At 49.1% G+C, this 25,605-nt stretch overlaps 1 protein-coding gene across 1 annotated transcript in view; it reads right to left on the minus strand.

Moving 5' to 3' along the window:
- Positions 1 to 1,277: 1,277 nt before the first annotated feature.
- Positions 1,278 to 25,605, minus strand: part of ABAT (4-aminobutyrate aminotransferase) — a 48,881-nt gene continuing 24,553 nt past the window's right edge. The window contains exons 3-16 of the mRNA XM_060260866.1: positions 23,542 to 23,639; positions 22,805 to 22,834; positions 21,304 to 21,421; positions 19,420 to 19,469; positions 16,688 to 16,768; positions 15,747 to 15,839; positions 13,548 to 13,610; positions 12,316 to 12,379; positions 10,099 to 10,247; positions 9,431 to 9,568; positions 8,865 to 9,032; positions 5,746 to 5,892; positions 5,137 to 5,248; positions 1,278 to 4,311 (exon numbers count right to left, since the gene is read on the minus strand). Of these exons, the coding sequence (XP_060116849.1) occupies positions 4,190 to 4,311; positions 5,137 to 5,248; positions 5,746 to 5,892; positions 8,865 to 9,032; positions 9,431 to 9,568; positions 10,099 to 10,247; positions 12,316 to 12,379; positions 13,548 to 13,610; positions 15,747 to 15,839; positions 16,688 to 16,768; positions 19,420 to 19,469; positions 21,304 to 21,421; positions 22,805 to 22,834; positions 23,542 to 23,639 (1,433 nt within the window). The 3' untranslated portion in view covers positions 1,278 to 4,189. The remainder of the gene's footprint in view (positions 4,312 to 5,136; positions 5,249 to 5,745; positions 5,893 to 8,864; positions 9,033 to 9,430; positions 9,569 to 10,098; positions 10,248 to 12,315; positions 12,380 to 13,547; positions 13,611 to 15,746; positions 15,840 to 16,687; positions 16,769 to 19,419; positions 19,470 to 21,303; positions 21,422 to 22,804; positions 22,835 to 23,541; positions 23,640 to 25,605) is intronic.

Consider the following 25,605-nt stretch of genomic DNA (forward strand, 5'->3'; position numbering starts at 1 on the left):
ATGTTCTTCTCAGGGGAAGGCCTCAGCCTCTCTGCCCTGTTGTTGGCCCTCCAGAGGAACTGGCTGGCCACTGTGTGAGACAGGAGGCTGGACTAGATGGACCCTCCCTGGTCTGACCCAGCAGGGCTCCTCTGATGTTCTTCTCAGGGGAAGGCCTCAGCCTCTCTGCCCTGTTGTTGGCCCTCCAGAGGAACTGGGTGGCCACTGTGTGAGACAGGAGGCTGGACTACATGGACCCTCCCTGGTCTGATCCAGCAGGGCTCTTCTGATGTTCTTCTCAGGGGAAGGCCTCAGCCTCTCTGCCCTGTTGTTGGCCCTCCAGAGGAACTGGCTGGCCACTGTGTGAGGCAGGAGGCTGGATTAGATGGACCCTCACTGGTCTGACCCAGCAGGGCTCTTCTGATGTTCTTCTCAGAGGAAGGCCTTGGCCTCTCTGCCCTGTTGTTGGCCCTCCAGAGGAAATGCTTGGCCACTGTGTGAGACAGGAGGCTGCTAGATGGACCCTCCCTGGTCTGACCCAGCAGGGCTCCTCTGATGTTCTTCTCAGGGGAAGGCCTCAGCCTCTCTGCCCTGTTGTTGGCTCTCCAGAGGAACTGGTTGGCCCCTGTGTGAGACAGGAGGCTGGACTAGATGGACCCTCCCTGGTCTGATCCAGCAGGGCTCTTCTAATGCTCTTCTCAGGGGAAGGCCTCAGCCTCTCTGCCCTGTTGTTGGCCCTCCAGAGGAACTGGCTGGCCGTATGAGACAGGAGGCTGGACTAGATGGACCCTCCCTGACCTGATCCAGCAGGGCTCTTCTGTTCTTCTCATGGGAAGGCTTTGGCCTTTCTGCCCTGTTGTTGGCCCTCCAGAGGAACTGGCTGGCCACTGTGTGAGACAGGATGCTGGACTAGATGGACCCTCCCTGGTCTGATGCAGCAGGGCTCTTCGGATGTTCTCAGGGGAAGGCCTCAGCCTCTCAGCCCTGTTGTTGACCCTCCAGAGGAACTGGCTGGCCACTGTTGGGACCGGATGCTGGACTAGATGGACCCTCCCTGGTCTGATCCAGCAGGGCTCTTCTGATGTTCTTTCTTACCACAGGGCAGCTTATCTACCACACAGCTCTCAGGCCTAAGAAAATCTAGTCATGCTTAACCCTCCACAGGACTAACCCCGTCATGTCTTGACTTGAGCCCCTTTGATTGCCCTACAAAGAGGTTTTGTGACTAAGCCAAGCCTCCAGATTACAGCACTTTTAACAAAGCTGACTTAAGAACCATGCCTCTTGCAGAGAGCAAATTCAGTTATAAATATTTTTATTATTATTTTAAGAATACTGATTAACACAAGGAAACTTAAAATCTCATGGATCCGTGTGAAATGGCTACTGGCTACATATTGAGAAGGTCGGTTAAGCATCGGTTTTACGCATGAATTTGGCACGGACGACAGGTTGTAAACAAGATTATTACTTTTTAAAGACAGAATTAGACCACACCGCCGGGGGTGCGCGCCAGTTCACAGTTAAGAGTTCCATAAAAATTACTGTTAAAAAAAACATAAGACACACTTAGAAGTATTTATACCCCTCCCTCAAAAAAAAAATAAAGACACCCCCCCACCCCAAACAGAACGTGGCAAAAGTTTTGGTTACCAGATCATGGATTTGGTTACTGGGAAAGGGGTTTCTAGAGATGGCAATCCCCTTAACTGCACCAATATGTTGACAGAACCAGGTCTCCCCAGTCGATGAGAAACGCAAACCTGTTTCTCCATGCGTGAAACTCGATGGGGTGGAGATGGGAACAGGGCAGGAAGGAAGTTGGGATTGCCCCGGTCGACCTTCTAGAAATGTGGAAGGGCTGTGGAAAAAAAATGGATGGCTAGTAAGGCCAGGAGGTCAAATAAGTGCCAAGAAGTGCTGAGAAGATAGAGGGCAGGGGTGGGGGTCAACGCCCACCTATCCTCTACGCGCCAAACTTCTGTGCATGTGTTTGCGCAGCCCCTCTCCTCCTCAGTGCACATGAAAAGACTCCTGGCTGTTTCAGAGATCATCCAAGAGGACATAAAAGGGAAGAAGAGCAGGCTGACTGAGTTGCAGCACCCATCTGAGTATGGCTGTGGGGTATTGTGGGGTACTTTGCTGATGCTCAGGCAGTTAAACGATGCTCGGCCCTGCTTAATGATGCACCCAGCCAATAGCCATTGTAAGGGGAAAGGGGACCGTCTCGAACTGATGTCCCTCGCATTCAGTTCTGGGGCCCCCCTCAGATCCACTGCCGTTAAGGCTGCAAGAATGTGCTGCGGGGTCAAAGCAGAATTAATCAAGTGAGGAAAAGGTTTGTGAGGGGCGGCCCCGAGAGCGAAATCTGGCCACCTGAAGGGCACTCCGCGTTCGGCTCGAAAGGTTCTTTCCCCTTCTTGGAGAGCACCAGAGAGACACGATTCAGCAACGGCGTGAGGGAAAGAAGGAGCGCGTCTTCTCTTAAAAGCTCCTTCATTCTCCCTTCAACCAACACTGACACGAAGGGAGTGAGAAAGAGGCAGAGTTGGATGCGCTTCTGGGGGAGTGGGGATTTCGGGGTAAGGATCTGAAGGCACAATATAGAAGAAACACCTTTGTTTGGTCCAGTCTGGGACAGCCAGCTCTATGCTAGCGCTCAGCCCACCTAAAACGCTCAAAACTCAATTGATAAGTATGTCGGGGGTGGGTGGAGGAGGGCGGGACTCAACGTTTCCACCTACATCTCTTTCTCTCCCTCAGCCCCTACGAAAGACAACACTTTCTGCTTAGCAGAGAAACTCTTCCAAAAAAAACCCCCCCAGACAAACGTCAAACCCATGCTCACAGACCCGGTTGCTTCTTCCTTTCCTCTGAATACCCGAAACGGGCAGTGAGAAACACCACGTTTGTGCTTCTACCCTGGCACAGTGAGGAGTTAAAGTCAGACCTAATGGAGCCTTGGTACCAGCCCCACACGGACACCTGGCTTTTTCTCCCTGAAACGATGGAGCTGGTGAAGCCCCCGGCAGGCGGTGACGCACAAGCTGTCTCCTGACACTTCTCAGAGAATTAGGTCTCTGCTCCGGTGTCAACATGGGGCCTCTCTTTACCCATTTTAGGCCCCAGCCTGGGGTGTTTGTTAAGAAAGGGGTTGTGCACAGCAGCAAAGAGCACATTGTATTGTTGGTGATTGTGGGAAAGAGGAGTGGCACATTTTGGGCTACACAGCTCGACGGTGACGCTTGCCAAAGTTCGCTGAGCCAGCTCTCTGTCAAAAGGATAGCAAATTTGGGACAGACCTCTGCTGGGTCAGGAGAGAGGCTCCTGAGAATTGACCAGACATCCCAAACTCTCAGAATCATACTCCAAAGGGTGTGGAGATGCTGTGTCACTCAGCCTTTCTGCCTCGATTTTCAAAACCCCACGGCCTAAATTAAGCTGGCAGCGGTAGATGGAAATGGTGGAAGTGGAAAATTCCACTAGTGCAGGTGGGAAATTCTTTTGAGTAGTCTTTGAGAGACAAAGCTGCTATTACGCTACCAAAAATATTTGGGGCGAGGGGAGGAATACGTAAGTATCGTCTGCGTTGACAACCGCTTCTGTTTTGGAAAGCACGTTTTGCAGTTCCGGTCATTTCCGTGTCAATCAATAAAACATCAATAATTGGGTTTAAAAAAAAAAAAAGACAATGATACAGAAAGGGGCACGACGACAGTGGCAAGCCAGCTACATCTTGGAGTGCCGCCCTAACCACTGGTGTGTACCTTGTTGTGATGCCGTGGTGACATTTTCCAGAATGTTGGCCAAAGCCCTGAGGGCTTGAGAGAATCTGAAGAAGATCAATTCGGCTGCTCAACTGCCAAAGTCCTCCCCTTGTGTACGATTTGGCACATGCTGAACGAGGGGGTGGAAGGAACAGCTCTGCCCACCCCTCACCCCCCATCCATTTGAACCCCACCGCCCCGGAACTCAGTACACTTGCAAGAGATTCCAGCTGCACCAGCGGTGTCCAGAGTTCGAGTCCGAAGCATCTTGAATTGGTGGCAAGCATGGGACAATACCAGTTTTTTTTTTTTAAAAAACCTGTTAGTGAAAATAGATATATAGATATATATATCTATGTGTATATATTTATGATTTTAAATAAACTAAATCTCAGATTGTTGTAGGATTTGGGCTCTCGGCAGTGCAAGGTGAAGAGATTCCGCTACTTGAAGTCCGCCAAGATGTCGCTGAAGATGTTCAGGAAGAGATGGGCGTGATGGTCCCGGAAGACCAGCATGGGCCGGAAACGGATAGACCGGTCGCCGCTGCCTCCCAAGACGACACCTGAGGGGAAAGGAGCAGGAAAGGAAAGGTTTCTTCCCAGCGATAAGGCAGATGGCACAGAATATAGGCAGAGGACTCTGCGTTAAAAACACTACCAGGTTTTCAGTCACGTGGATTCAAGACTGGTGACGAGTGTCAGAACTTGTAACTTTCATGTATGCTGTGAGCCACACCGACTCCATATTGCAGGCTCCCCTTAACACATAACGCTTGTCCTCTGCAACTAACACCCAAATGCTTTGCATTTCAAACACCCTGTGATCTTTGGAGGGTAACAGATAACCTCTGGTCAACATCTGCAGATGGCCGTTTGAAGCCAGGCCGAATAGGCCTTCACAGCGGGAATGCATCCTCCCTCCTGATAACGATCCCTGAGAACGAGACACTGGTCTGTACCCCGTGTGAAAGATGGTTTTATTGTTGCTGTCCTAACCACATAAAATGTAACTGGATGCCAGGCCTAGGCATCAGTGTTATCTTGTAGCTTCAGCTCTGTAGTTCTCAAATAAACGCCTATACTTTGTAACAAGTTTGGACTCTGTTTGACGTTCTGCCAGTTCTGACATTGAGAGCACATTAGGTCATGGTTGTCCCTCCCAAAATTAACAGTGCTGGAACAAATTGTGCCCCAAATGGCAAAAACATGGAATAAATGATGTCGTGGCTTCATATGCAAAATGCCTGCACGCCAGAGAACTTGGCTCTGCAAAATATTAACTCTCTTTTTATAGCAACTCTTTTTTGGGTGCAAAATTTAACTCTGAGGGCACACAGCCCGAAGCTTCACGGGGAATGCGGCGCCTCTAAAAAAGGCCATTGTTTTACCTTTGTTTCTGGCTAATACGATGAGCTTGTTCCTAACGGCGTCATTTGGAGCGTCGAACGAGCAGAAAGTCCCCCGTCCTCGCGCCCGGCTGACCAGGTGAGGGTAGCGATCCTGGAAAGAAAATCGTTCATGAATTCTCCATTTGAAGGGGGCGAACAAGATAAAGAGTTAGTAAGGTGCCCGCTGCTGTTGGCTTTCCCAGCACAAGAATCAAGACCCCTGCTGTGGGACAATCGACAAACAGCATGCTGGCCCAAATTTTGAAAAATTCTTTAAATGCAGGTCTGTGGGGGGTGAGAACCAAACATCGGCAGTCTGGTACCAGCACTGACGCAGCATGGTTTAGTGGTTAAGAGCGGCAGAATCTAATCTGGGGCACAACGCTAAAAGAGTTAGCACTTCCAACAGCCAGACAATCTTAGGATCTGGGCTATACCACTCACATAGCCACACGATAATAACAATTATGATGTCTACCAAATATTTTTGACCCTGTGCCAGAGACAGATTTGACTTCTGCCACAGCCCGAGGCAGTTTTTTCTCTTTTGGGGGCCTCATGAGATCTTCCCAGGCTGTGCCAGGTGAAAACTCTCCCAGGTGCTCTTGCCTGTAAATCTAGCAGCCCCGCCAGCAAGACTTTCCCGGCGTGAGCGGCGTTGCTGATAAGGTCCTCTCTTCGAATGACGTTAATGACTTCTGCCAGAAGCAGGTTCTTGGAGGGATCGCCCATCCACGTGTTGAAAATCCGATACGGCTGCAGGAGGGGATGGACAGAAGGGGGGAGAATAGAGAAAATGGAAAATGCAGGACGGAAGAACATAAGAGAAGCCATGTTGGATCAGGCCAATGGCCCCTCCAGTCCAACACTCTGTGTCACTTAAGAACACAAGAGAAGCCATGTTGGATCAGGCCAATGGCCCATCCAGCCCAACACTCTGAGACACATAAGAACATAAGAGAAGCCATGTTGGATCAGGCCAATGGCCCATCCAGTCCAACACTCTGAGTCACATAAGAGAAGCCATGTTGGATCAGGCCAATGGCCCATCCAGTCCAACACTCTGTGTCACTTAAGAACATAAGAGAAGCCATGTTGGATCAGGCCAATGACCCATCCAGTCCAACACTCTGTGTCACTTAAGAACGTAAGAGAAGCCATGTTGGATCAGGCCAATGGCCTATCCAGTCCAACACTCTGAGTCACATAAGAACATAAGAGAAGCCATGTTGGATCAGGCCAATGGCCCATCCAGTCCAACACTCTGAGTCACATAAGAACATAAGAGAAGCCATGTTGGATCAGGCCAATGGCCCATCCAACACTCTGTGTCACACGGCGGCCAATATATGTGTGTGTGTATATATATATATATATATGTATGTGTGTGTGTGTGTGTATATATACACACACACACATACATATATATACATACTGGCTATGCTTCTAGCTGCCACCACCTCCTGTGGCAGTGAATTCCACATGCTAATCACCCTTTGGGTGAAGAAGTACTTCCTTTTATCCGTTTTAACGTGACTGCTCAGCAATTTCATTGAATGCCCAAGAGTTCTTGTATTGTGAGAAAGGGAGAAAAGTACTTCTTTCTCTACTTTCTCCATCCCATGCATAATCTTGGAAACCTCTCTCATGTTACCCCGCAGTCGACGTTTCTCCAAGCTAAAGAGCCCCAAGTGTTTTAACCTTTCTTCATAGGGAAAGTGTTCCAAACCTTCAATCATTCTAGTTGCCCTTTTCTGGACTTTTTCCAATGCTATAATATCCTTTTTGAGGTATGGTGACCAGAATTGTACACAATATTCCAAATGAGACCGCACCATCGATTTATACAGGGGCATTATGATACTGGCTGATTTGTTTTCAGTTCCCTTCCTAATAATTCCCAGCATGGCGTTGGCCTTTTTTATTGCAAACGCACACTGTCTTGACATTTTCAGTGAGTTATCTACCACGACCCTAAGATCTCTCTCTTGGTCAGTCTCTGCCAGTTCACACCCATCAACTTGTATTTGTAGCTGGGATTCTTGGCCCCAAAGTGCATTACTTTGCACTTGGCCACATTGAACCTCATCTGCCACGTTGGCGCCCACTCACCCAAACTCAACAGATCCCTTTGGAGTTCCTCACAATCCTCTCTGGTTCTCACCACCCTGAACAATTTAGTGTCATCTGCAAACTTGGCCACTTCGTTGCTTACTCCCAACTCCAGATCATTAATGAACAAGCTAAAGAACATGGGACCCAGTACTGAGCCCTGCGGCACCCCACTGCTTACCACTGCACTCCACTGTGAAGACTGCCCATTTATACTCACTCACTGCTTCCTATTAATTAGCCAGTTTTTTATCCACAAGAGGACCTGTCCTTTTACTCCACGACTCTTGAGCTTACTAAGGAGACTTTGATGAGGAACTTTTTCAAAAGCTTTCTGGAAGTCAAGGTAAACAACATCTATTGGGTCCCCTTTGTTCACCCCCTCAAAGAACTGTAACAGGTTAGTGAGGCAAGCTCTTCCCTTACAGAACCCATGTTGAGTCTTCCTCAGTAACTTGTGTTCATCAATGTGCCTACTCATTCTGTCCTTGATAATGGTTTCTGCCAACTTTCCCGGTATTGAAGTCAGACTGACTGGCCTGTAATTTCCCGGTTCTCCTCTGGAACCCTTTTTAAAGATGGGGGTGACATTTGCTACCTTCCAGTCCTCAGGAACGGAGGCAGTTTTCAATAAAAGATAACATATTTTTGTCAGAAGATCCACAACTTCAACTTTGAGTTCTTTCAGAACTCTTGGATGTATGTCATCTGGACCTGGTGACTTATTAATTTTTAATTTGTCTATCAGTTGTAGGACCTCCTCTCTTGTCACCTCAGTTTGACTCAGGTCTTTCAACACCCCTTCCAAAATTAAAAAACCGCTTGGTAGACACCTGGATTCTGGGAATAAACTGCTGCTGTGGCAGCCTCCATAACTAACCAACCCCTAAAAACAGCCTCTAAAGATCTGGTTACTGAGAAATCAGTCAGGCTTCCACCATTTCATCTTCAACGGTATCAAGAGGGCTAGAAGCTTATATATATTTATATCTATCAGGGCTGGCCAAACTGTGGCTCAGGAGCCACATGTGGCTCTTTCACACATATTGTGTGGCTCTCGAAGCCCCTACTGCCTCATTGGCCAGCTTGGAGAAGGCATTTGTCTCTTTAAAAAATCACTTCTCCAAGCCAAGCCAGCTGGTGGCTTCGAGAATGCATTTAAAGTTAAAGTTGCTTTCTTTCTACCTCTCTGTCCCCCATCTATTTTCTTTCTTTCTTTCTTTCTTTCTTTCTTTCTTTCTTTCTTTCTTTCTTTCTTTCTTTCTTTCTTTCTTTCTTTCTTTCTTTCTTTCTTTCTTTCTTTCTTTCTTTCTTTCTTTCTTTCCTTCCTTCCTTCCTTCCTTCCTTCCTTCCTTCCTCCCCTCCCTTCCCCCCTTGCGGCTCTCAAACATCTGACATTTATTCTATGTGGCTCTTAAGTTAAGCAGGTTTGGCCACCCCTGGTATATAGTATCCCAATGATCTTGGATTAGATTATCAGGATACTATATACTGTGGCTGCCAGTGCAACTGAAGAATGCGTGTAGCCCTGGTTAGAAGGCAGGCCGGCCACTGAAATACCAATTCATCCAGTGCCCACAAATGATCGTTTCAGATGCTGGATTCTGCAGACTTACAGCATTGGGCCGCAATTCCTCCTTGTGGAAAAACCCTCCTGTCATCATCTTCTTACTGAAGCTCAGGACATCGGCGGGGTCGTCCAGGCCCCAGTGTTCATGGGCCCAAAACTTCCCAGTGCAGCCGCCCCCCGTCTGCACCTCGTCCACCAAGAAACCGCAGCCGTGCTGTTCAAAGAGATCGGAAAAGCAAGGTCGATTCAGCCAAAGAACTGGGATGCGGCAGGAGGGACTGGGATCTGGGTGGGTGGACAAAATCCTTCTGATCTCTACCTTGGCCATGAAGGCAGAGAAGCATGGAATATTAAGGGGGTGGAGGCCCGGATTCAAGTGCTACTTCTGGAGAAAGTTCTTAGCAAGCCAGCCTCTTTCAATCTCTATTTCCAGATGACAAAACAAGAATGGAAGCTAAGATAGGTCTCCGACCGTACGGGGCGGGGTCTTCTTGGGTTAGGGGTGGCGTCTAGCAGCTTGGGAGGTGGAGCTTGAGTTGCAAGAAAAGAAAAGAAAAGGGATGGTTCCCTCCCTGCCAAAATGCTCCCCTTTGCAAATGTGACAGGACCAACCTTTCTGGCGATGTTCCTTAACTTCCGGAAGAAGTCGTCTGAAGCGTGGCTGTCGCCGCCTTCCGACTGAATCGGCTCGACGATGATCCCAGCTACCACTTTCTTCTTTTTCCTGTATTTCACAATCAAATCTTCCACCTAGACATGGGTTAAGAAAAGAAACTTAAGAAAAGAAAGTATTTCCCTCTAGATGCAGCGAAATAATGCCAACCCGTTTTGTTTCTAAGGAAAAAGTGAACCGGAGAACTTTGGTGTTTTGTACCGAAAGAATGCTGTCCCGGGGAACTCGGATTGTGCAGTTAGGACTTTAACAATCTTACAACCAGTGTTCCCTCTAAGATGCGTTAGTGTGAGCCAGCTCACAGGGTTTTTTAGCCTCCGGCTCACACATTTTTGTCTTAGCTCAGGAAAAATGGCTCCAGATTTATGCAGTAGCTCACAACGTTAATGCCAGTAGCTCACAAATTAGAATTTTTTTGCTCACAAGACTCCACAGCTTAGAGGGAGTATTGGACATTTGAAAGGCCAAGGCCCAGGCCGGAAATATTAAAAGAATAAACAGAGCCTCCTAGAGCATGCGCAAAGTGCTTTCCTCTTGCACTGCTGCAGAATTAGAACCTTTGCCATCTAGGAGTAGGAGGAAGGACCTCACCCCCAAGCACTCTCACCTCTTCCAAACAGCGGGACTCCTCCTGTTCGTTTTCTTTCACAAACTCCTCCAGCGGGTACTTCAGTCTTGGAAACGGAGCGATGGGCCAGTCGAAGGACGGGATGTCCAGCTTGTGGATGGCTTTGGAGTGCGTGGCGGCCAGGCAGCCTGAGCGGAGGAGGAGAAAAAGACGCCCACTGAGAGACCATCCTGCCTCCCCTCCCCGGCACTCTGCATTGCACGGGCCAACCGGGCTTGAAGCTGGATTGTGTGACGGCACCTCGAACCTCTCAGAAGGACTGAGGTCTTAGGGTCCTGAGGTGGCAGAACTGGCTGCCCCGGTTCAGACGGCAGGTGAGAGATAAGATAGCATTTTTCAGGTCTGCAGAACCCTTGAGTCTCCCCAAACGGAAAACTAGCAGATCGGAAAGTCGAGATTCTAGGACACCCACCCCGGTTCCCTTTGATGCTAGCTTTTTGTGGGGGATTGGGGCTTTCCCTCCACCTTTTTCACATAGGGGAGCATGCCGAAGAGGCAGTAGAACAGACGAAAGGAAGTCCTTCTTCACCTAAAGGGTAATTAACATGTGGAATTCACTGCCACCAGAAGTGGTGGTGGATATGAGCACAGAAAGCTTCAAGAGGGGATTGGATAAACCTGTGAAGCAGAGGTCCATCAGTGGCTCTTAGCCACAAGGTCTAGATGGAATACTCTGTCTGGGGCAGTGATGCTCTGTCTTCTTGGTGCTTGAGGGGGTGGGGGTGACAGTGGGAGGGCTTCTGGAGTTCTGGTCCCACTGGTGGACCTCCTGATGACACCTGGGTTTTGGCCACTGTGTGACACAGTGTTGGACCAGAAGGGCTAATCCAACATGGTTTCTCACATTGTTATGTCTGGGGTAGTGATACTCCGTCTTCTTGTTGCTGGGGGGGGGGTGTGGGCAACAGTGGGAGGACTTCTCAAGTTCTGGCCTTGCTGATGGACCTCTTGATGTCACCTGGGTTTTGGCCACTGTGTGACAGAGTGTTGGACTGAAGGGGCCACTGGCCTGACCCAACATGGCTTCTCTTATGTTCTTATGTCTGAGGCTGTGATACTCTGTATTCTTGGTTCTTGGGGGGCAAGAGTGGGAGGGCTTCTGGAATTTTGGCTGCACTGGTGGACCTCCTGATGGCCCCTGGGTTTTGGCCACTGTTTGAGACAGAGTGTTGGACTGGAGGGGCCACTGGCCTGACCCAACATGGCTTCTCTTATGTTCTTATGTCTGAGGCTGTGATACTCTGTGTTCTTGGTTCTTGGGGGGCAAGAGTGGAAGGGCTTCTGGAATTTTGGCTGCACTGGTGGATCTCCTGATAACAACAACAACACGTTTTATTTATATCCCGCCCTCCCTGCCGGAGCAGGCTCAGGGCGGCTCACAACAAATGGCCCCTGGGTTTTGGCCACTGTTTGAGACAGAGTGATGGCCCCTGGGTTTCGACCACTGTTTGAGACAGAGTGTCGGACTGGAGGGGCCACTGGCCTGATCTAACATGGCTTCTCTTTTGTTCTTATGTTTGAGGCTGTGATACTCTGTATTCTTGGTTCTTGGGGGGCAAGAGTGGGAGGGCTTCTGGAATTTTGGCCGCACTGGTGGACCTCCTGATGGCCCCTGGGTTTTGGCCACTGTGTGAGACAGAGTGTTGGACTGGAGGGGCCGCCGGCCTAATCTAACATGGCGTCTCTTATGTTCTTATCTTCCACCCGCAGCCTGAAGCAGAGCAAGCCAGTTCATTAATTACCCCATGACTCTGATTCACCTTTTGGTTAGGCCTTTGGCAGTTTTCATCATTGGTCTCTTCCATCGTACTCTCGCACACCCATGAACTGCATTTGCAAACCATGCAGAAGGGGAGGGGGGGGTCACCCTATATGTTAGAGTAGCTACTTAGAATGAGTCATGAGCAATGTTCCCTCTAAGCTGCAGAGTCCTGTGAGCAAAAAAATCTAGTCCGTGAGCTACGGGCATTAAAGTTGTGAGCTACTGCATCAATTAGTGCGCCCTGGAGCCATCCTTCCTGAGCTAAGACCAGAAATGTGTGAGATGGAGGCCAAAAATCTGTGAGCGAGCTCACGCTAACTCAGCTTAGAGGGAACACCGGTTGGGAGATCTGTTAAGTCCTGCAGAAAGAACCCTCCTCTTCCCCCTTGCAACTCAAGAGCCCCCCCCCCCCAAAGCATTAATTTCCCCCTTACCCATGGTTCTCCCATGAAATCCACCCATAAAGGACATCATGCTGTACTCTGGGCAACCTGGAGGCTGAAAGGAAAAAAAAAATATTGTAACATTATGCTCAATCATTAGGGTTTGTAGAATCTTTCGGGCTCAAGTGCCGTGTTCTACTGGAGAAAGTTTTTCTTCCAGACGTTTCGTTCTCAGCTGCGGAGAACATCCGCAGCTGAGAACGAAACGTCTGGAAGAAAAACTTTCTCCAGTAGAACACGGCACTTGAGCCCGAAAGATTCTACAAACCCTAATGATGATGCCAGCCGTGAAAACCTGAAATCTTTGATTATGCTCAATGTCCACTAGGTGGCAGAATAGTCTCTCCTACCCTGGGATTTGAAGCAGGATTATGTAAACTAGAAGGGGGCGGGCACCAAAAAAACCTCCTGATGGTTTTGAGAGCTGCAGCAGTGAAAAGCCTGTCATTTATTCATTGGCTTCACTTATCCCCTGCCTTCTGCCCCAGCGGGGACTCAAAAGCGGCTCACGGCCTTCTGCTCGTCTCCATTTTATCCTCGCAACAACCTTGTGAGGTGGGTTAGGCTTACAGAGCGCATGACTGGCTCAAGGTCACCTGGCAAGCTTCAATGGCATGAGCGAGGATTCGAACCTGGTTCTCCCAGGTACTATTCTGACACTCTTAACCACTACCAAGGGTGGCCAACAGTAGCTCTCCAGATGTTTTTTTTTTGCCTACAACTCCCATCAGCCCCAGCCATTGGCCGTGCTGGCTGGGGCTGATGAGAATTGTAGGCAAAAAAAAAACATCTGGGGAGCTGCCATTGGCCACCCCTGCACTACACCATGTTTCCATGGGCAAATTTGTGACTCCCCCCCCACCCACCACCAGAGAGAGAGCCAGTTTGGTGTAGTGGTTAAGTGTGCGGACTCTTATCTGGGAGCACCGGGTTTGATTCCCCACTCCTCCACTCGCAGCTGCTGGAATGTCCTGGGTCAGCCATAGTTCTCGTAGGAGTTGTCCTTGAAAGGGCAGCTGCTGTGAGAGCCCGCTCAGCCCCACCCACCTCACAGGGTGTCTGTTATGGGGGGAGAAGATATAGGAGATTGTAAGCCGCTCCGAGTCTCTGATTCAGAGAGAAGGGCGGGATATAAATCTGCAGTCGTCGTCTTCTTCTTTCCAGTATGCGTTTGATCTCTCAGAATCGCAAAGCCCCAAAACTCGGGGCCTAGAGCAGCTCACCTGGTTGATCATGCAGGTTTCCAGCTCTTCCTTAGTCACGCTGTTGCGGCCCCGCTCTTTGTTCTTGAAAAAAACGCAAAGAAAGAAAGAGAGAAGTTTCCTTATGAACTTCTGGAAAAGCTTGCTCCTGTACTGGGGGGTGGATGCGCTTGAGTACTATCCCATTGTTTGGAAGACAGTGACTATACAGAAGGAGAAAGGTGCTGAAAAGCCCTTGGGAGGGAGACTAGAAAACGATGGAACCATCTGCTTATCTGGGGGTCTTTGGACAGAGACTGGGCAGCTGTGGGTTACAGATGCTCCAGCTCTCGATTTCCGGCACTGAGCAAGAAGCTGATGCGGCCTCTATAAAACCTTCGCAGTGGAGGATTCTATCTAGATCTCCAACCTCCGGGATACACTGCTTTCCAGAGAGAGAGAGCAGCTGCCTCTACGTGACATAAGAACATCAGAAGAGCCCTGCAGGCTCACACTGGCAGCCTCTCCAGTCCAGCATCCTGTCTCCCACAGCGGCTGACGACTGGACATAGAAGTTGAGGCCTTTCCTTAAGCAGAACATAAACCCTGCTGGATTAGAAAAACAGTCCACCAAGCCCAGCAACCTCTCTCACACAGTAGCCAGCCAGTTCCTCCGAAGGGCCAACAACAGGGCAGAGAGACCAAGGCCTTTATAAGAACCTCAGAAGAGCCCTGATGGATCAGACCAGGGAGGGTCCATCCAGTCCAGCCTCCTGTCTCACACAGTGGCCAGCCAGTTCCTCTGGAGGGCCAACAACAGGGCAGAGAGGCTGAGGCCTTCCCTTGAGAAGAACATCAGAAGAGCCCTGCAGGGTCAGACCAGTGAGGGTCCATCTAGTCCAACCTCCTGTCTCACACAGTGGCCAGCCAGTTCCTCTGGAGGGCCAACAACAGGGCAGAGAGGCTGAGGCCTTCCCCTGAGAAGAACATCAGAAGAGCCCTGCAGGGTCAGACCAGTGAGGGTCCATCTAGTCCAGCCTCTTGTCTCACACAGTGGCCAGCCAGTTTCTCTGGAGGGCCAACAACAGGGCAGAGAGGCTGAGGCCTTCCTCAGATGTTGCCTCCTGGTTCTGGGATTCAGAAGATTAGTGTCTCTGAACATGGAGGTTCCCCTCCGTCACCAGGGCTAAGAGTCACTAATAGACCTCTCCTACCTGAATCCGTCTGATTCCCTTTTAAAGCTGTTGATTCCTGCGGCCATCATTCCTACCAGACCCCTGGCAGCAAATTCCACATTTCAGTCCCTCTCCGTCTAAAACAGTATTTCCTTTTGTTCTTCCTGAACCTACTGCCCATCAGCTTTATCGGATGCCCTCGAGTTCTAGTATTTTGGGAAATTTTTTGCCATACCTGCGGGCTGCTCATACACACATTTAAGTAATCGGGTAGCCGGAAAGCTACACACGTGTGGCTTTTGCACACCTTTTAGGTTCCACACTAACTTTTGGCTAGGAGCTGGTGGGTACAATCTTGCGCTGGAAAGTTATGTAGGAAAGGGTGATTAACACATGGAATTCACTGCCACAGGAGGTGGCGGCAGCTACAAGCATAGACAACATCAGTAGGGGATTGAATAAGCGTATGGAGCAGAGGTCCATCAGTGGCTGTCAGCCACAGCGTATTGCTGGAACTCTCTTTCTGGGGCAAGTGATGCTCTGTATTCTTGGTGCTTGGGGGGAACAGTGAGAGGGCTTCTAGTGGACCTCCTGATGGCACCTGGGCTTTTTTGGCCACTGTGTGATATGGAGTGTTGAACTGGATGGGCCATTGGCCTGATCCAACAGGGCTTCTCTTATGTTCTTCTGTGACACAGAGTGTTGAACTGGATGGGCCATTGGCCTGATCCAGCATGGCTTCTCTTATGTCCTTAGTTGCAGCAGGAAAACAGAGGAACGGGGACAGCAGGAAGCTGCCTTGTACTAGCCATTGGTCCATCCAGCCTTGTTCTACCAACACCAGCAGGAAGGCGGCGGCTGCCTCTCAGGTTTTTCCTTTGCTATGCAAAGGTTTTGTGGACCAGAAATGCAGGCCATTGAACCTGGGACCCACCCTATGCACGACATGTGCTCGATCGCACACCGACAAGCCCATCTCTGCCCTCTACACATCAGAAGCGCAGACGCATGTTTCTAGAAGAGCGTGTGCTGGAGGCAGGGACGCCCACAAAGGCTTTTTACTCACCCGGTACCACATGAAGATGGTTTTAAAAGCGTTTTCGTTGGAGCACGAGCCACACGACATGGTGACCACCTGAGTCATGCCCTTAGGAGCCACCTGTCGGCGGGGAGAGGGGGGGCGGACAGGAAAAACAAAAACAGAAATCAGCACGCCGGAGAAGCTCCGTGAGGAGTGGCCAGGTCTCTCCAAGTTATCTCTGCAGCCGCCTGTGGTGAATTTGCTCAGTTAAGTAGATGGGCCAAGTCTGCCCTTGGGGAAGACAGCTGAAGTGGGATGAACTGGGACCCACCGGGAGTCCCAAAATATCCCAGCAGCTCTGTCCCATGCCAGTCTCTCTTTGTATTGAGAGCCAGTTTGGTGTAGTGGTTAAGTGTGCGGACTCTTATCTGGGAGAACCGGGTTTGATTCCCCACTCCTCCACTTGCAGCTGCTGGATTGGCCTTGGGTCAGCCATAGCTCTGGCATAGATTGTCCTTGAAAGGACAGCTGCTGAGAGAGCCCTCTCCAGCCCCACCCACCTCACAGGGTGTCTGTTGTGGGGGGAGAAGACATAGGAGATTGTAAGCCGCTCTGAGTCTCTGATTCAGGGAGAAGGGCGGGGTGTAAATCTGCAATTCTTCTTCTTCTTCAGTCCTCTATCTCTGCAGACATCCTCTGAGGTAGGTGGGGCTGTGAGAGCTCTAAGAGATCTGTGACTGACCCAAGGTCACCCAGCTGGCTGCATGTGAATGAGTGGGGAACCAAACCCGGTTCTCCAGATTAGAGTCCACCGCTCCTAACCACGACACCGCAGCAGGCTCTCAAGCCTCCCAGGTCCTAGTCTGGTGCTCTGTCTACTGCACCACATTGCCTCTCATCCGTGAGCCATAAAGCGGGCAGCCGGATTGTCTGCGTTGGGTCCTTTCCAGTCCCGTTCCTTCCCATTCCACCCCGAGTCAACTTACTGTAAGCAAGGATTCCTTTAGCTTCTCCGTAAAGTTTTCAGGGGGCAGAATGCCCAGGGCAGGACGGTTGACGAAAGTGCTCTAAAAAGGAAAGGAAAGTTCACCCTGAATGTTGAGAGTTCCCGGGAGAGCCTGGGAGGGAATCTGCCACATTAATTAAAAGCCAAGCAATTCTCCTAATCCATAACCATCACACAGTTCTTCAAAAGACACTGCTAGCGTCTCTGTGGAAATCCAACACTTTCCAGTCCCTTGAACCCTGGTTTACAAAAATCTGGGACATTTTAATAATGGAGAAAATCAAAGCACAACTTTCCTTGTCTGACATTTACCCCAAGGTCACATCTTTTGAAGAAAAATGGCTTCCGTTGCTGGAATATACTGAATCTAAAAACACTTTACCTATTAACACAACTTACCTTCAGTTTCTCTCACTATAATTCTTTCTAACTTATGCTATCCCTTCTTTCTCTTTGTATTGAAATGTTCCCTTTGGTTTGGCTTGGGACGGAGCAAGGCATGATTCTTAGCTTAAGAGTCAAAATGCTAGCCCAATTACCAGTTAATGTATCCTTAGTGTCAGAACTTGTACCTTTACCTATAGGCTTAGCTAGAGTTGTACCCAGTTAGCTCAACTGACTCCATATTGTGAGTTGTACTAACCATGTTGTGAAACTTTCTAACCCAGTGATTCTGCATTTCAAACAAACCCTAATCACTGAAGGGTGACGGGTAACCCCTCACAAAAATCTGCAGGTGCCCTTTGAAGCTAGTAAGCCAGAGAAAGACAGCGGGGGTTTCTTCCTCCCTGATGGGAGATAAGGGGCCTGGGAACAGACAACTGTCTCTCTGAGTGTGAGAAAGGATTTATTGTTTTATGTTACCAATGTATAAGAATGCACCGATGGCCTTGGAAGCCATCAGAGTCAACTTGCTTTTTCCATGGACAGGAGTTCTTGAATAAACGGATTAACTTTTGAAACAGAGTGATGTGTTTCCTTTGAAGTTCCCAGTTCTGACACTTAGAAGATATTTATTTATTTATTTATCCACAGATTGATTGGTGAACTGGATGTTATCTTAAATGCTAAATAACATGTTCTACAATGTTATATATACACCATAGTTATGCATAGTAGAATTTTCTTATATGCAGTATGTCACAGAAGTGAGCACACCCCGTCCCATTTTGTAAATATTTAAGTATATACAATACATGAACTCATGGGCATTCAATGAAATTGCTGAGCAGTCGGGTTAGAACGGATAAAAGGAGGTACTTCTTCACCCAAAGGGTGATGAACATGTGGAATTCACTGCCACAGGAGGTGGTGGCGGCTACAAGCATAGCCAGCTTCAAGAGGGGGTTAGATAAAAATATGGAGCAGAGGTCCATCAGTGGCTATTAGCCACAGTGTGTGTGTGTGTGTGTGTGTGTATATATATATATATATATATATATATATATATATATAATTTTTTTGGCCACTGTGTGACACAGAGTGTGGACTGGATGGGCCATTGGCCTGATCCAACATGGCTTCTCTTATTTTCTTATGTGACACAGAGTGTTAGACTGGATGGGCCATTGGCCTGATCCAACATGGCTTCTCATATGTTCTTATATCTTTTCATGTGACAACACTGAAGAAATGACACTTGGCTGCAATGTAAAGTAGTGAGTCTACAGCTTGTGTAACAGAGTAAACGTGCTGTCCCCTCAAAATTACGCAACACACAGCCATGTCTAAACTGCTGGCAACAAAAGTGAGCACACCCCTAAGTGCTAAGCAGATAGCTGCACAAGGGACCGACCCCCTTTCAGATTGCGACTTCCTCACAGGGAGAGAAGGCTTTTACCCTTAACTCCACGCCCCTCCATCCAATGCTTAAAAGGCATCATGAACCTCCAGTTAAAGCCCAGCATCTTCCATCTCTCTTTTTTCGGGGGGGGGGGGGGGGGTCTAGTGTCAAAGGTTCTTCCGTTCAACCACAGGAGGGACCAGCCTGCCACTGATAATGGACAAACCTTACTCACAGTGGCAGGGAGTACCCCAGTCCCGTCTGCAACATTTTGGTGGAATGCTATTTAAGTTAATATTGCCCCGGAAAAGATTGCATAGCCTGGAAAGATACCGTCGCCCTCGGAAACTTCGATCCAGCACCTTGCTACAAATAGCTGTGTTTCCTTGATGCAGCTTCTTGAACAGGGCTTTTTTTGTAGCAGGAACTCCTTTGCATATTAGGCCACACACCCGTGAGGTAACCAACCCTCCAAGAACTTACAGTAAGCCCTGTACTACGAGCCCTGTAAGCTCTTGGAGGATTGGCTACATCAGGGGGTGTGTGGCCTAATATGCAAAGGAGTTCCTGCTATAAAAATATCCCTGCTCTTGAGGTATTTAAAAGGTAAATAGTCTTGCAGGAAAATGGCACAGGGAAGGGGATGGAGGTAGCAGGGGGGGGGGGGGGTGTCAGTGATCCGGTTTTGGAAAGAAGACGAGAGAATCTAGATTTCCCTAATTCCTACAGAGAGACAGCCTGGGTGTCTTCTTCTGGGGGGAAAAACAATTGCTGTGGCTTTCTCCTAAACCAGCAAGGAAGCGAGGCATCGGTATGCGTCTGATGACATCCCGAGGGATTCACGAATCAGGAATATTAACGAGCTTTCACAAAAGTGAGCCAGACGTGGGCGGAATTTACATGGCCGACTTTGAAAAGGAGACACTTACCAGATTCTGAGGCTGCTGAAGCAGCTTGATCAGACAGGGGTTGCTGTACCCTGGAATGGAAGAAGGAGCAGGCTTTCAGGGTGTCTCCACCGAAATGAACTATGTCTCTGCGATGCTAAGTGCTGCATTTTGGGATTCTCAGAAATGGCTTAGAACAGAGACGGTTTGTATGGCTTACAAGCAGTAAAGAAGAAGAAGATGAAGAAGATATTGGATTTATATCCCGCCCTCCACTCCGAAGAGTCTCAGAGCGGCTCACAATCTCCTTTCCCTTCCTCCCCCACAACAGACACCCTGTGAGGTGGGTGGGGCTGGAGAGGGCTCTCACAGCAGCTGCCCTTTCAAGGACAACCTCTGCCAGAGCTATGGCTGACCCAAGGCCATTCCAGCAGGTGCAAGTGGAGGAGTGGGGAATCAAACCCGGTTCTCCCAGATAAGAGTCCGCACACTTAACCACTACACCAAACCAGCTCTCTCCTCTAAAGAGATTTAGAGGACATCAAAATGGCCTAGGCCCATCTGGTTGTTTTATTTTGTTTTTTTAAGGGGGAAAAAGGGAGAATAACAGGCTGCCTGAGAAATGCAGATGCTTGTTGTACTTCATTGCCGCTGCCTTCACTCTGAGCAGTGAAAATGCTTGAGAACATTCTGTAGCCTCACAACAGGCCCAGCCAATGACAGACCTGTTCGTTAAGCCTTTTTTCTGACACATTCCTCCTAAGCCTCTGGATAAATTTCATCTCCTCCTGGATCCGTTTCACCACAGAGATCTCCCATTGTCCCAATCTCAGTTTCTGGCCCATAGATCTGTCTGATTTTCCCCTAGCCACGCTGACCTCTCTCTTCCCTCCCAGAAACTGCGCTGTTTGTCTCATTCCGTTGCTGGCACTTGCAAACGGGAGCCCGCTCTTTTTTAAAAAGAGATCTGCAACACAGGCCCCGCTTCAAGTAGCAAGAGGCCACAAAGGACGAAGACTTCTCTGCTGAGGCCCCTGGACACAAACCCTTCATCCGCTCCCACATCTGTTAACTTTTCAGCAGCCGGTCAAAACTTTAAAAAAAAATTTCTTCAGGCATTTGTGCCTGATTTTATTCGAACGGTACTGCTAGTTTCACCTTAACATGCTGTCGGCTTGTCCTGCGTTTCCCATGCTTTACTTCCAATGCCGTTGCATCTTTTCATTTATCTGCCGAGCTGCTGCGATGCGATGTCACGGAATGCGCACAAACACTCCAGCTGTCAGGCCTGGATTTTTAAAAATTTATTCGTTTGATATACCGTGGTCTCCCGACAATGAGACCTTCAGGAAATTGTTTTCAGGAGACCAATGTCCAGGGGTGGGATTCTAGCAGGAGCTCCTTTGCATATTAGGCCACACCCCCTGGTGTAGCCAATCCTCCAATGGGATTGGCTCCATCAGGGGGTGTGGCCTAATATGCAACGGAGCTCCTGCTAGAATCCTACCCCTGCCAATGTATATAAATGTTAACAAATAAATTAAAAATTCAGACCCAATAGCTGGAATGCCTGAGCATTCTGTGATGCCATGTCACAACAGCTCAGAGAATAAAGGGAGTGCTCAGCGCAGAGTGGTAAAGCAGCAGTACTGCAGTACTGTGGTCTGAACTCTCTGCTCACGACTTGAGTTCGATTCCAGCGGAAGCTGGATTCAGGTCGCCGGCCCAAGGTTGACTCAGCCTTCCATCCTTCCGAGGTCGGTAAAATGAGTACCCAGCTTCCACCCAGAGAGATGATGAAGTGTGCTCAGAGAGCACACGAAAGCTTACGTTCTAAATTAAACTTGGTTGGTCTTAAAGGTGCTCCTTGACTCCTGCATTGTTCGACCCGGAGAGAGAGTTCCGCTCCACGTGTCAGAGCCTTACCTATTGGGATGGAAGAGATTTGGGAGTAGAGATCCAGCATGCGGTTCCCATCCACGTCGACGAGGTAATTCCCTCGGCTCTCCTCGTAGTTGCAGAAAAAGTGGACAGCTTCTGCATTCTGGAAGGCGGGAGAAGGGAAGACGGTTTGCATAGTTCGCACAGGGCCACGTCTGGCTTGGGAACGGCTGCTTTCTGGGTGCAAGGGACCAGGGAGATGGAGGCGGGCTGGCGAGGTGGGATTTTTCAGTCTCCCCTTCCCTACATGACTTCAGACATTCACCAGTTTCCTACGAGGCAGCAGCTAAACCAGAATTCTGACTATGGACAAGAGCAAGCTGCTAGGAAGACAGGATGCCCCTTATGAAACAGCTGTTTGAAGGACAGTCTTTGAAGGACCGCCTCTTTCCACATGTCCTGATGCACCAACTATGGTCATCAGGAAGCCATCTGTGGGCTCTCCCACCACTTAGGGGGCTCCCGTCAGGCATCGACCAGAGCCTGGGCCTTTTTGATCGTGGCCCCGGCTCTGTGGAAGAGGCTTTCTGAAGAGGGGAGTCCCTCTCCTTGGAAATTTTCAGGAGGCACTGCCAGGGCTGCCTGTTTGCCAAGGCTATGGAGGTGGGGGAGAGGGGGTTGTACGGCAGGCATCTTTGAAAGGGGGGGAGATTGGGGGCTTCCAATTTTAATTTTGGTGTTCAATCTGAAAATGTTTTAAGAAGAAGACATTGGATTTATATCCCACCCTCCACTCCGAATCTCAGAGTCAGAGTGGCTCACGATCTACTTTATCTTCCTCCCCCACAACAGACACCCTGTGAGGTGGGTGGGGCTGAGAGAGCTCTCACAGCAGCTGCCCTTTCAAGGACAACTCCTGCGAGAGCTATGGCTGACCCAAGGCCATTCCAGCAGCTGCAAGTGGAGGAGTGGGGAATCAAACCGGGTTCTCCCAGATAAGAGTCCACACACTTAACCACTACATCAAACTGACTCTCATTTAACTATTATCGTAAGCAGCTTTGGAGCACAAGGAAAGGTGGGATATAAAAGTTTTAAGAAATGAATACGTTCAGAGGAAAGTCATTCACAAAGAGATGACCAAAGTCATTCATTCGTCTCCTCGACCGCACCCCCTCACAAACAAAACTGTTTTGCTTGGTTTATTTTATTTATTTAATTCATTTATACCTCGTCTTTCTCCACAGCAGGAAACCCAAGATGTCTTACATCTTTCTCCTCGCCTCCATTCCCCCCCTCAAGACAGCCCTGTGAGGTAGGCCAGGCTGAGAGGTGTGATCCAAGATCACCCAGAGAGCTTCCATGGCAAAAAGGGAATTTGAACCTGGGTCTCCCAGGTACTAGGCTGCCAGTCTTAACCACTTCACCACACTGTGGTGTGGACTACTAGTCTTTTGGGGCCCTGCAAAGAAATAGCTTGGGGCTGAGAGGGGTAAAGAGGGCAGAAGCTTGCTTCTTCTCCACCCTCCCCCCCAAAAAAACTTACCTGAATTCCATTCAACTGCTTCATTAATTCCTGGAAAGGAAATAAAAGGGAGGAGAAGCTAGTTACAAACATAACTTAAGAACATAAGAGAAGCCGTGCTGGATCAGGCCAGTGGCCCATCCAACACTCTTTCTGGGAGAACTGGGTTTAATAATAATAATACGTTTTTATTTATACCCCGCCCTCCCCCCCAAGGCAGGCTCAGGGCAGCTTACAAAGCATGATACAATATCATGGTATAACAATAAACAGATAATAAAATAAAATGATTATTCCCCACTCCTCCACTTGCAGCTGCTGGAATGGCCTTGGGTCAACCATAGCTGGGAAATTCTGCCAGCAAAATGGACAATGCTTGAGGTAGAACTGCGGGAGTATTCCAGGTTCTCCTTCCTTAAGAAGACTGAAAACATCAGGGAGAAGCAAAGAGTAGAATTTATACCCCACCCTTCACTCAGAGTCTCAGAGCGGCTCACAATCTCCTTTATCTTTCTCCCCACAACAGACACCCTGTGAGGCAGGTGGGACTGAGAGAGCTCTGAGAGAACTGCTCTTGAGAGAACAGCTCTGAAAGAATTTGTGACTGACCAAAGGTCACCTAGCTGGCTGCATGTGGAGGAGGAGTAGGGAATCAAACCCGGTTCTCCCAGATCGGAGTCTGCGCTCTTAACTACTACACCAAACTGGCTCTCGAGGTGAGCCAGGAAAGATGGAGGACTTTGATTGTATGGATTTACCCTGGACTTGGGCCCTGGGACTTCCGTCTTCATGAGAGGTCCATCGTAGTCGAACTCCACGTCGATTTTCGCCGCAGCTTGACTGATCCCTCGGTGTCCTGGAGAAAAAAAGAATAAAGAGACTGAGTTAAGATCTGCCCTGCGTCCCACAGGACCTGAAGTAAGACTGGGGGGCATGCATAGCTAGGCTCTGGGGGATGCAGCCTGTGGAACTCCCTGCTCCAAGAATCTGCCTTGCTGCTTCCTCCAAGACACCTCCTCTGCCAGCGGTTTTTGAGGCTTCAGGACCGGACTGGAGGGAGGGAAAAGCAGAGGCAAAACCGACTTCCCTTGGTGGAAACCAACCCAGACTTTTTCCTCTGTTGACTCCTTATTTTCACATTTCTTAGAGAGCCAGTTTGGTGCAGTGGTGAAGTGTGCGGACTCTTATCTGGGAGAACCAGGTTTGATTCCCCACTCCTCTACTCACAGCTGCTGGAATGGCCTTGGGTCAGCCATAGCTTTCATAGGAGTTGTCCTTGAAAAGGCAGCTGCTGCAAGAGCTCTCTCAGCCCCACCCACCTCACAGGGTGTCTGTTGTGGGGGGGTGGGAAGTAAAGGAGATTGTGACTGCTCTGAGATTCAGAGTATAGGGTGGGATATAAATACAATATCTTCTTCTTCTTTTGCTCTTGCAGTCGGTGGGTTCTTCAGGTCCCTTTACAAAGTTCAGACTGATGTGTGTGTTATACACCGTCAAGTCACTTTTGACTTACAGCCACACTATGAATTGTCGGCCTCCAAAGCATCCTTTTGCTAATAGCCTCGCTGAGGTCTTGCAAGCTTAGGACCGTGGCTTCCTTGACTAAGTCCGTCCATCTCCTGTTGAGTCTCCCTCTTTTCCTGTTGCCTTCCAATTTTTCTTTTGTGATGATTTTGCATTATTGTGATTCACAATGTTACCTAGTACATTTTTAAAATCTCAGTCAGAGAGCCAGTTTGGTGTAGTGGTTAAGTGTGCGGACTCTTATCTGGGAGAACTGGGTTCGATTCCCCACTCTTCCACTAGCACCTGCTGGAATGGCCTTGGGTCAGCCAGAGCTCTTGCAGAGTTGTCTTTGAAAGGGCAGCTGCTGTGAGAGCCCTCTCAGCCCCACCCACCTCACAGGGTGTCTGTTGTGGGAGGAGAAGATATAGGAGATTGTAAGCCACTCTGAGACTCTGATTCATAGAGAAGGGCAGGGTATAAATCTGCAGTCTTCTTCTTCCTCCAAGGTGTCTGGTTCTCCTGTCTTCCATTTCAGTCTCACAACAACCCTTTGAGGTAGGCTAGGCTGAAAGAAAGGGCTGCCCAAATTCACCCAACAAGCATCAATGATGAACAGGGGTTCCTTCCCTCCTTTCATTTTACCTTCACAACAACCCTGCAAAGTAGGCTAGGCCAGTAGCAGCCAGTCCAGGGTCACCCAGTGCGTTTCGTAGCCATGTGGGAATTTGAACCTGGGACTTCCAGTTCCTAGTCCAACCTGCCTTTCACGACACCACACTGGACGTTGGCGTTTCCAGTGCAGTTTTTCAATGCACGTACGTCGCATTGTAAATACAACCTCTTTTCCACTTCCCTTAAAAATATCTGTCCAAAACTTCTTCAGGGTTGAAGCTTAGTGATGAGCGAGAAACTAGTTCTCTCCAAGAAGTTAGATTTCCCAAGCGCTCTTGGCTGCTATTCCTACAGAAAACCTCCAAGGCCCCAAAAGCAACACAGCAATCTGACGGGAAGGAGCAGTAGCATGTAAACACGGCCGATTGCACAATCTTCTGGCAAAAATGCTCCCAGTGAAACTTAAGAAGCCTTGGAGAACCCAGGAACCGCACAAGGAGGCAACTTCCAGGAAAGTATCCTTTCTCCTCTTCCCCCAAATCGGAGGCATTCAAAAGCCTCTTAAAGGTCAGAAGCACGGAAAGCCAGAAACCAGACTGTTTGCCCAGGTTTCCTGGGGCTGCATGGTGAAAAGTCACAGGAATTCAAGCACACAAAACCCACAGTGTGCGCCGAAGGAAGCCAAGGAATCTTTCCAGGCTTGC

Source organism: Heteronotia binoei, chromosome 20, assembly GCF_032191835.1.
Source record: "Heteronotia binoei isolate CCM8104 ecotype False Entrance Well chromosome 20, APGP_CSIRO_Hbin_v1, whole genome shotgun sequence".
Taxonomy (NCBI): domain Eukaryota; kingdom Metazoa; phylum Chordata; class Lepidosauria; order Squamata; family Gekkonidae; genus Heteronotia; species Heteronotia binoei.